The sequence below is a fragment of the Melopsittacus undulatus genome, chromosome 2 (genome assembly GCF_012275295.1).
Source record: "Melopsittacus undulatus isolate bMelUnd1 chromosome 2, bMelUnd1.mat.Z, whole genome shotgun sequence".
NCBI lineage: Eukaryota > Metazoa > Chordata > Aves > Psittaciformes > Psittaculidae > Melopsittacus > Melopsittacus undulatus.
The window spans coordinates 45541741-45553386 of NC_047528.1; the positions used below are offsets into that span (position 1 = coordinate 45541741).

The window sequence follows — 11646 nt, forward strand, 5'->3', positions numbered from 1 at the left end:
TTGAAGTGTTTGCAGAAAAAAATACTTTTTTTAATTAACTAAACAAGATATCTCTTCCTTTCCTGTCTGTCTTTTCTAAAACAAGAGAAATCTCTTTACTGTGATGATTAAGAAATGATTAAGAAGTAACTTATTGTGATATATATTATACCTGAAGGTATGAGATTCTTTGAAGTTAACAGGAAAAAAATGCACGTTTTGACACAATATGTCTATTATATAGGCTTCCAATGTTAGAAGTATACCACGACAGTTAGGCATTATCAAAATGAATAAAACATTTAATTCGTTTTGTTATTGTTGTTAATGCAGTACAGCTAAACATATTTAACATATTTGCACTCCACTCTCCTTGAATACATTCTCAATGATACCCTTTCTGCATCTTTTCTTTTTGGTTGAGTGTTTTGTTTTGCTGAAAATAACCTTGGAAGTGCTAAACATGCAAATAAGATAAGCATCATCATTCAAAGCCTGGCAATTATTCTATCATCTCAGAGAGTTAGGTGGTCTATGTGTCTTAAGGGTGAGTGTCTGCAAGATGGAAGAAAGAATCGTGTGAATGCTAAAATCAGAAAATGACACAGAAGGAGAAAGGGTCATTTTGTTATTTGGCCACAGCCTAGAAACTGGGTAAAAATGCACACTTTCAACACTTCAATTGAACTAACATTTCTGTCTAATTGTGTCAATGAACTAGCACTTTAAGGAAAGTAAATGACCAAAGTTACAAGTTTATCTTACTTCTCCATGATGACAAACCAAAATTACACATATTTATCATTATATTCTCTGCAGTGCATACATATCTGATCTCAGGCAATGATTTGACATGTTTAATTTACTATATCTTTTGCATAACTATATTTTTTTTAGCATGGGATGTATCTTTGATGCTCTCAGTTCTTGTATTTTACCACCCCAGCATTGTGGAGAAGGCAGAAAAACAGGTAGTCATGTAGGGCTGCATTGGATTATTCTTCGATGTTTTTTTGAACTGTGCCTAAGATAACGTTGATGGCCTATTGAGGACAGAAATACTGGCTCACATGTAAATGCATTTTCTTGCACAGTGTAGCTTGCACAGTGGCAAACTAGTGCCTCTACTGCCATCACTTTGTGTTACACAGAATGTCCTGCCAGAACAATCAGCCTAACAGAGAAGCAAGAGGGGATAAAGAAGGGTGTTCAAAATACGGGTGGTTTGTATAATCAAGCAGGACATCCCGTTTTCAGTGCTACACAACCAAACATCAAGGTATTTTCCAGGAGACTGCAGGCAGTGATGAAGGATTCTGGATGAATGATCTGTTCCCCATGTTCCTTCATGAACACCCTGCACCAGGCTTCTGCCTCGTTTTCAAGAGTGTATCTATTGCAATGTGTATGTATGTATGTCTGTTTTCTCCTTGCATATCCCAAAGGTGGGCATTTTCTATAAAGCAAACCATATGAATATTTGAAGTTTAGCAAGTCCCTTACGGTGTTTTACTCCTTAAAAGGGTTCTCTGCCTGGAGGAAGCCAGAAGCAACGTGACTGAAATTCTCCATGTCTCCACTGGGATTTGAGCTGTGAGTTACAAATGCTTTGCAGCGACTTTCGCCTTTACAGGTTTTACTGAGTTTAGGGGCACTTTCCCACACAGGAACGGGATCAAATGCGAGCTGCCTGAAATCCAGCTGCAGCACTGGATTTAATTTAATCCCAGCATTTAATATCAAAGAGTGCAGCTATCCAGAGCAGGCATGGGAAAGTCCCTTTGCTAATTAGTTTTCCCACTTGGAGCAGCTACTGCAGCCCGCAGCAGCCCCGCCTTGCCGGCAGCATCACAGGCTGCCTGCGGGCCCCAAGTGCTGCTGCTGAGCGCTGAAATCCGGCTCCGGCTTAATGAGACCGAGCTAGACAGAGTCAATTAAATCAAATTCCCACTAACATCCCTAATACATCTGCAGTGTGTGCAGCAGAGGCGGCGACAGCAGTGTTAATAAAGGGATTCACTGACTCATTATATATTAAGAAAAAAGTAAAAAAAAAAAAAAAAGAGGAAAACGAGGAAGAGGGGCTGAGGCAGGAAACTCCTGTGTGTTATCTACAGTGGGGAAGGGCTGAGGGAAGGATGTTTGTCCCTCTGCACGTGAATGAATGAGAGAGAAAGAGAGGGAAAGAGAGAGGAAGAGAAATACACACAGCACTGAAAGGAGGCTCTGTCCCCTAAAACCAAATAACCCACTTGCAAAGAACTGATGCTGGAAAAATGGTAAGGACCCGGAGTTGAAAACATTTTCACTTTAATACTGAAAAAATATGCCATTATAAAATCCTCGAATAGAATTAGTAAGTTTCACTTGCTTCCTCAGTCCTGTTTTCCTCAAGTTATAGTAAGATTTACAACAGCACAGAATTTTCTACCATTAAACTTTGCAGCCTAAGCACTAGAGTGACATTAATTGGTCATGCTTAACTGCCTTGGATTTTTTTCTTTGTATGTTTACACTGTTACCATAATAGAAATCAAGGGTACTAATTTTTACATTCAGATGGAAAGGCAATACTGAATATGTATATTGAAAGAGAGAAAAAACAAAACCAAAGCCTCCCCTCCCCCCTCCCTGAAAACCAAAACAGAACCCAGCTTCAACAAAGCAAATATATCCCAGCAAAGTAATTCCTGCCTCAAAAATAATAATAGAAAAAAAAATCAATGAGAATATCCATGCAACTATGTCTTAAATAAAACCTTTACATTGTCTTCCACTGTAAAAGTACGATCTCTACTGCCTATTGATCACACAAAAATGGCGAAATGGCACTTTTTATTATTATACTGTATTTTTTATATAGAAGGTTTGATACGAAGGGACTTATCAGGTAAGAGGGATGATGGTGTGAACTAGACGCTGCTTCCAGTCGGGGGCTGGAGCGTCCCTGGGGTGCGTTGTATCCATGCGAGCCATGCAGCACTTCTTTTTTTTTTTTTTTTTTTTTTTTTTTTTTTGTGTGTGTGTGTGTGTCCATTTGTCTGTTTGTTTCGGAGTCATTTATTTACATTACATTCATGCCTTCGTGCAACTTTCCACTCCTGCTTTGCTGTCAGGAGGAGGCAGACGCCAGCCTTTCCTCCGCCCCCCTCCTCTTCCTGGCCTCTCGGGGAGGGCTCGGTCCACACGAGAAGAGGGCAAAAGAAGCAAAACAAACCCCAACACAATAGAACAAAAGCCCAACATAACTGGGAGCAGTGTTTCGCCCAGCCGGAGCCGAAGGAAAGGGGTCCTTTCTTGTCTGTTGCTTCCCTCTCAGCTCAGGGGCGAGGGATGCGCCCACCGCGCCGGGAGGCACGGAGCTGCGCGGCTGCGCCCCAGTGTCGGGCTGCCCCCGCCGCTCAAGGGGCCTCGGTGCTTGCCATGGGGGTTTTCGGGGGGGAGGGGGGGTGGGGCGGGGAGGCGTGCTTTGTTCTGTTGTTTCTCACCGAAGGTCGCCGAGGTGCTGAGGAGTCCCCGGACGGCGCTGCCTCCCCACCCGTAGAGAGCGAAGGGCCGGTCCCGATCCCGGGTGGAGGCCGCTGCCGTCCCGCCCGCCGCCTCAGTCCGACAGCGAGTGGGAGCCGCAGTCGTAAACCCTGTGGGCTCCGTCAGCACTGTAGGGCCCGTTGTGCCAGTAGGACGAGTCGCAGACCGTCTGCAAAGAGTTGATTTCGGATGCAGAGGAGTTGGCGTCCCTCCTCTTGGACCGCTTTCTGTTCCTCAGGATGAACACCAGCATGCCAACAACCGTGAAGGCAGAGGTCACAAAAACCAGCAGGAGCCCTGGCACTAGCACCGAAATAGAGACCCGGCTGGTCTCCAAGTAGGAGTTGGAGTGAGTACCTGTCTCTGTCAAGCCGGTGCTGTTTTTATTAGTAGAAGTTAATGTGGGTGAGATTTTTAACTGAGGGCAAATAACATCGTTGGAGAGAGACTCGAAATCCTCCTTGAAGAAATCTTCAGGGGACTCACACCTCAGGTCACTCATAATCACCTTGGGGCGAAGCATCTCTGCCCACTGTTTGAAAGGCACGATAGGGCAAGTACAGTCCCATGGGTTGCCATGCAGGTCGATCTGGGTGATGGAGGTGAGCTGGTCCAGCACCCCTGCTACTGGGAGGTACATGAAATAATTGTTGTGTATGCTCAGCTTGGAAAGCGAGACCCCAGCAAACACATCTACTGGGAGAGACCTCAGCAGGTTGTTGTTGAGGATGAGGACTCTCAGTTTGGGCATTGCATTGAAGGTGCCAGGCATGATCAGCTGGATGCCATTAAACTCCACATTCAGGTACTCCAGGTTTTGCAGCCCAGCAAATTTCTCCCGGGACAGGGTGTCTAAGTAGTTGCTATCCATGTAGAGCCATCGGAGCTCAAAGAGATTCTTAAAGGTGTTGTTCTCAACAGTGGCAATGTTGTTGTTGCCCAGATCGAGTAGATTAAGTTTCCGGTAATCCAGAAAGTGGGATTTCCTGATGGTGTGTATTTTGTTGTCTCTCAGAAACAGTTCCTGCACATTGGATGGCTTGGGCTTCAAATCCACCAAGCTGCTCACGTTCCTGTCATTGCAATTAACCTTTAAACCCGAGCCAGGGATCTGATCACAGCTGCAGATCTGTGGGCAGGACATTGTAGCTGGTAGCTTGCTCTTCACGCTGACTGTTGACACAGCAGCAGTGGGTCTGGTCTTAATTTGCCAGTTGACGGGAATCTTTGTACCTCCGCTTGGACCAGATCCTGGTGTGGCAGGGTCTTCTTTGCCATGTATTTTAAAGGGAGTTGGAATGGGACCAGGATCGCAGGTTTCTTCTTCGGCAGGGGGAGCAGCTAGGCTAGAATCCACTCTGTTCTTTTTGCACAACTCTTGCTCTGTGGTCTCATTTAAATCTTTGCCCTGCAACCTAGTGGGAGCCTCACAAATCACTCTGCCGATCAAAGCGTTTTTGGGTATGTTCTCCAGCCATTCCTTCAACGACAGCAGATCGCAAGTGCAGTCCCAAGGGTTATCCTCTAGCAGGATTTCAGCAATGCCTGGGATCTGCTCCAGGACCTCCTCGTAAGGCAAGGTTTTAAGACGATTTCCCCGGAGGTCGAGGTGGGTGATGGGCACATACTGAAACACGTTGGGGGGCAAGGTGCTGATGAGATTGTCATTTAAAATCAGCACCTCCAGCTTGTTTAAGTCCCTAAATGCTCCCGGGTCAATATCCCGCAATAGATTAAAATCTGCTTGGAGGTATTCCAGATCGTCCAGACCCAGGAAAGTCTGCTTCCTGAATGATTTGATCTTGTTGTTGTTTATGTGCAAGCGTTTCACCAGCTGCAGCCCAAGAAAAGCCCCAGGAACAATCTCATGCAAACCGTTGTTTTCCATGTGCAAACTAACCGCATTGTAAAAGTTAGCAAACTCATTAGGGAAAAGTCGAGTCAGGGAATTGCCATGCAGGAATAAATGGTAAAACTGGGAAGTCGGGGCAGTGAAATGTTGCAGGCTGGTAAATCCCTTTTTCTCACAGTCTACGTGCAAATCCCCTTCTATCTCGTTGCAGGCACAGATCTTCTCTTTGCAAACGTCCCCTGTAACGTTTCCAGCAGCAAAACAAAGAGACGTCTCCAGCAACAGAATCCAAAGCAGCATTTTTAAACCGAGCAATTCATTCCCGATCTCGTCACAAAGTAACAGCAACCATCCTCCTCGCACGGAAAGCAATTCCAGTTCATTCAATACATTAAATGTCCGAATCACCACCAAGGGGGGAGGAAAAAAAAAAAAGAAAGAAAAATAAAACGTGGGGGGGGGGGAGCACGGAGGGTCGACAGAGGGGGGATGCTTTCTTGACTCCTCACTCCCTCTCTTCCCCCCCCAAGTACAACTGCAACAGCCCAGATTCCAGTCAATAATTGTATCCACAAACTATTCAGGCACGTACTGCAAGCACGCATAAAAAAAAAAAAAAAAAAAAAAAAAAAGAAGTAGAAGGAAAAAAAAAGAAATAAAAGAATGCCCCTACTCGGTCTCCCTCCCTGACTCCCCCCGGGCACCTAAGCGGAGGTCTGCGGCCGGGCGGGCTGTCTCACCGCCGAGGGATCGCTGCTGCTGGCCCGCGGCATGTCCGAGCGGCGCAGGCGGAGAGCGCGGCGCTGGCCGCGGAGGGGGCCGCTGCGCGCGGCTCCGCGCGGGGCTGACCTTGCCGCGCGCCCGCGGAGCCGCGCTTCTCGCCCGCCGTCCGCCGGGCGCTGTCCAGCGCCCCGGTGCTGAAAGCGCGCCCCAGTCTATGCTCTGCTCGCCGAGCCGCCGCCGCCGAGCCGCGCCGGCCCCCGCTGCGCTGCGCGGCTGCCCATGCCCGTGCCGGCGGCCGCAGCCTGCCGCGGGGCCGGGGCCGCCCCACAGCCCTACCGCCCCACCGATCGCCCCTTCGCCCACCGAGCCGCGCCGCACCGCGCCGCGCCTCGCCTCTCCCTGCCGGCCGCGCTGCCTCCCCTCCTCGCTCGCTCGCTCGCCCGCTCTCTCGCTCTTCTTTCCTCTTTCTTCCGCTGCTGCCGAGTCGCACGCTCACACACACTCACATGCACGCAGAGGGAGAGTTGCTAAGAGGCTCTGCTCGTTTCAACCTGGTGCACACTGAAAGATCTGACACCCTCTGCTGAGCTGCAGTGGCAAAAATCCATCTGCTGAGGGAATGCTGGAGAAAAAAAATCAATCCACGTACAGGGCAAGCGTTAAAAACGCTGGCATTAAAAGCTGTCGATCTATTTAGATGCTTTCTCCTAAATGGATCATTTAATTTATTTCTTTTCTTTTAAGATGGAAAGTTTAGCATTTCCCCCCTCCCGGCCAGTGCCTTATTGCCCCCATTCACACACACTCACACCTGCATCAGCAGGCAAGGAAGGTGAGTTTGCCTCACTGTATTTCCTGATGGCTGCAACAGAATTAGTGTCAGGGTGTCAAGCGAATAACAATTTGAGGTAATTATTCTGCACGCCATTTTTGTCGTTGCTTTAAATGCATTTCTCCCTCCCCTGCAGCCTGTTTCACGCTGGATTTGGTGTCTTGCTGGCGTTCTCTGTCCAATGCTGAACCATGAATTATTGCATCCTCTTTCTATATATTTATAATTTAGATGATCACAGAGAAGAATGGTGTAGGGAGGAGGGGATTTGCTGCACTGTTAGCAATTCACGCTACCTGTTTCCACAGAGTATAGTGTCTCCCTTAAGGACAGGAGGAAAGGGCTGAAACTAACGGTTGTGTATCTTGACATTCTTATATATATATAAAAATCTACAGATGCACTCACGTACACGCATCGATTTTTTTCTAGGGATGCTCCTATTATCCTCTCTGGGGAAATACAACGCTTCCTTCCCTCGACCCCCTCCCCCCTCTCCCGCAGCCCTTTTCAGCTCCCACCCTTTTGACAAAAGAGATTACACAGCGGAAAAATCGGTGCCTGGCCTTAAAGAAAGGAGCCAAGCATACAAAAGTTTCTGCATCATTTGGACGGGGTTCAGATGTGAAGAACCAGTTGCACCTCTGGTGGTGCAAGTGAAAACCCACGTTTCCCCCTGCCTTGTCAAATCGTGCTGAGGAGGAGGAGAGGGAAGAGGAGGAGGACAGAGAGGAGGAGGAGGAGAAGTAGGAGGAGGAGGAAGAGGAGGAGGGGTCGGGAGAGGCAGCCTGGCCGCCTGGTGCCTCCTGCGTCCCAGGGCTGCACCTCTCCCGTCCGGCGCCGCTGGTGAACTTTGCGGCATACTGGTAGGGGGGGGATGTAACCGCGGGAGTGGGCTGGAGGAGGGTTATTTATACTGAAAGCCAGGGAGCCATATGGAGCCTGCATCCCCTGGTCCCGGCGGCATGCTAATTTGGTCAACGCTTTTCCCTGGCTGCTGCTTGCAAGTAAATTAGACATCCTGCCGATGATGATCTTATCAAATTAATATAATTAGACCACAGACAAGTTGCAACAGTTGCCGTGGCCATTTCGGGTCCCAGGATGAAGATTTGGCTTCTCAGTTGGCTACGGTGCACAGGGACTATGGAGGGACTAGGGAGCGGGGAGGGAGGAAATGGGACGGAAGGAGGAAACAAAACAGACAAAAAGAGAAAAATCCTGTCCCCGAAAAAACCTGCCCAATAAATTACAAACGCACCAGAAGAGATAAAATGCCACTGAGACAGAAAGCACCACAATAAATATATTAGTGGTTTCATTAGGAAAAAAAAGAGGGAAGGAAACTTGGCGCCGCGTTGAGGCGCATTAATTCATTTCTCCTGATGGTTTCTTTGACTTTGTCTCTCGGTGATGTCGGGGCGGTGGGGGGTGAGGGGGGGCTGTGCCAGGCGGGCTGGAAACCTTCCATAGATCAAAAATAGCAGCCTCGAAGTGCACGGGGAGGCAGGGAAGCCCCCCCGGAAACTGTGGAAGGAGGCGGGAGCATCAGTGGAAGGTGACAGGGTTGGGGTTGGAGTTGGGGTAGGTGACTTACTCCGTGTCAGCAGTAGCGACAAGATCACTATTAGGAAAATCTTGGGGGAGAAAAGGCTGAAAAGCTGCAGTCTGATGAACACTAAGTTGGATGTGGGGCAGTAGGACCAAGACACTTGTTCTCCCATCTTCACCTTCATGTTATTAAAATTACTCAGGCACTGTAAAAAGAATCAAAATAAAGCCAGAGACCTGAACATTAACAAGATATTAAATAAATAAATACAAATCAAGTAAAAGAAAGGAGACAATGACCTATTGTCAAAGCATGAAGGACAATTGCCTGCTTCTTCCAAGGCATCTGCTTAGAGGTGGGAACCTAGTGTAAGCCATCTGGGGTCCTAGAATTTTGAAGTAGGAAGAAAAAAGACAAAAAAAGAGTTAAAAAGTCCCCTAGAAGATGTAAGTGTGCTCATGAGTACTTTGTAAATTCCAAAAGACTATTTAGATAAGGAACCCACTGTGTTTTCAGCTGTATACTTTGGAACTATATAGAGATTCACGTCTCATATATATGATGTATGTATTGAGAGAGCATTTGCCAAGCCAAGGTTTGCATCTAGAAGGCAAGTCAGAGAGGAAGAAAAGAGGCATGATACATTTTAGATCTTGTATCAGATGTTTCAGTTCTGTAAGTCAAATTACACAGGAAAAGTGTCAGGAACAAGGAATTAATCTCAGTGCCATAATCCTCAATTTTCAGATTTCCTCATCTTCTTGAATTAAGTTTGGAAATGTACACCTTAGGAGAAGAGGCCTGTGTCTAAGTGCTTTAAAGAGATACCTACTCTGGATTAGGTTGATGAGGGTCTGTCTGGCTGAAATAATTTGCTCTTTTACCTATAGAATGTGGTAAAGTGAGAGATCATGCAGCACTGATATGTCAATGAATATGGGTCTTTAAAATGCAGCATATGCATTCCAGTTCACAATCTATACACAGGCTGAAAAACACCTCACACTGTCCCCTCCCAGTTGTCCAGAAGATCACATAGGGGAAAGAGCACCCAAGTCTATTTTCCTTGACTCCTTCACTTATCTGATGTCTTTTCCTTGTGTTTGCCTCTGCAACTTCTAGAAGCCTAAGACAATGAGCTTCCTATTTATACCTTTCTTCTGGGTGTAAAGTCCTGTATTTAACCAAGAACAAGCCAAATGTTTTGGGTATTACAACTGCCTTTTGAACAGGAACATTTTTTCTCCTGATATGGAAAATAAAATAGGAAAATGTACTGGGTATTTTTACATTCTCCAAGTTGGTAACCTCTCATCCTCCTGTTGCCATGACTATGTAAGTCACACTGGTTAAGGGTTTATTTGTGCTATACCAGAACATGTTAAAAAGCTAATTACCTCATCTAACATTGTAGAACTTGCAAAGCAGAACTCAGAGCATCTGCAAAGTTTCTGCAGAACACAAATTTGTTACTGTAGATACCCTGCTTTCAATACTTGTGCCATGTTCTGTAAAATTGGCTTCATTATTTCTGTGGGAGTTATAATCACAATCAAGACATCCTACGTTGCAGACATTATTCTGTGTGGATACACATACATATAAATATGTATATAAACATCTCTGTACATGTGTGCACTACAAATTATGATGGACTCAGCAAACAGAAAAGTTATATGATCATTATTTAATTTGAAATTATAGCTTTATTCAGGCTTTGTCTATGCATAGGTGTCTCCATATGTTGGTGCAACTCCTGCAGAAACTAAGCTTCCCAATGTAACTTTAAACTAGTTCAGTTTAAACCCTTTTAAGTAAGGGTAGGATGGGTTAAACTAATACAAGGATCTCTTCCCAGAATTTTCTATCTCAGTATGTTTCACAGGCCAGTCTTTACAGAACTACTGGATGTGTACCTAAATTGCATTTAGGCCTAACAAGACTTTCAAAACTAGATATTTGTCTTCCTTATTTTCCTGAGGGCAGTGACGTGTGAGCGTGTTCCAGTTCTCCTTGTGATACATTCACCAGATGGAACTTCGCAAAATGATGCAGTGACAGATGATGATGATTGATTTAAAAAAAAAAAAAGAAAAAAAAAGAAAGAAAAGAAAGTTAGAGAAGTGGTTTGCCTACTTCTATCTAGTGAGTAGGTGACTGGCTCAGGATGAGAAAATAAAAAATCTCTATCTTTTGCAGTGTAAGAACCAGCCCACATGTTCCTCTTTCTTGGCTCATACCCTCAACTACCAGGGTACCAGCCTTCTTGCTGCAGCTGTTCTACTTTACAAGAAAAATAATTCTGAGATCTGTTGAACCAGAGAAAGGCAGCGGGGGAGCACGAGTTACAGTACCTACAAGGGTGTGCAGAGCCCTTGGAGGACTTTCTTGCATTGTGCTTTCATGTGAGACTGAGCCCGACCTAATAGACTTCACACATTAGATGTCAAGACTATGGATCCGGTAGCAAAACCTATATACATTCTTCTTCAGTATGTATATTTATGGGACCTTGTGATAATTTCAACCAGTGCTGGAAACACTGGCCCGAATAGGTCACAGGGTGAGTCTTACAAGCTTCAAACAGCAGGAGTCAGAAAAGTGAATAGGAGTCACAAAGGTAGACAAATTTTGCATCCAGCTTGGGTGTAGTCTGCCATAAAAGCTATGTAGTCATTTCACTTTGAAATTCTGAGGATGCGGAAGCAAAAGGTGTATTTAGTGAGTAGGCCAGGCCAAGGTCCTTACTGGAAAGAGTATCCAGAATAGCTGTTTGGTGAAGGACTGAATTCACAGAGATGTATGTATTTTACCTTGTTAATTCAATTAATTTTTTTCTTCTTCTTTATTCCCCACTTTCACTCCCTCCTGTCCTCTTCGCTGCAGCCTATAATTTCCAGCATAGTCTTCTGGAGTGGCCTGTGAGTGACCTTTTTTCAAATGAAAAGGGTACTATAGGGACAGACTAAAGCCCCTTTTAACTTAGCAATGAATTGACCCCATGTCTCCACCAGGAAAGTATATTCTGCCCACTGTGCTGTTGGTGAGAAGGAGAGATGTGGGGAGCTGAGTCACCCATCTCCTTTTACTACTCTCATTCCAAAACACACACACACACACACATACATACACTTACTTTAAAAGTTTGATGCAACAGACATGGGTTATCTGTTTTAAGGG

General features: G+C 45.8%; 1 protein-coding gene across 1 annotated transcript; it reads right to left on the minus strand.

Annotated features, from left to right (window-relative positions):
• Positions 1-3550: 3550 nt before the first annotated feature.
• On the minus strand, positions 3551-5774 carry SLITRK1 (SLIT and NTRK like family member 1). The gene has a single exon (XM_005148122.4). It carries the CDS (start codon positions 5657-5659, stop codon positions 3581-3583), a length of 2079 nt encoding a protein of 692 aa, XP_005148179.1. The 5' UTR covers positions 5660-5774; the 3' UTR covers positions 3551-3580.
• Between the last annotated feature and the right edge of the window lie 5872 nt (positions 5775-11646).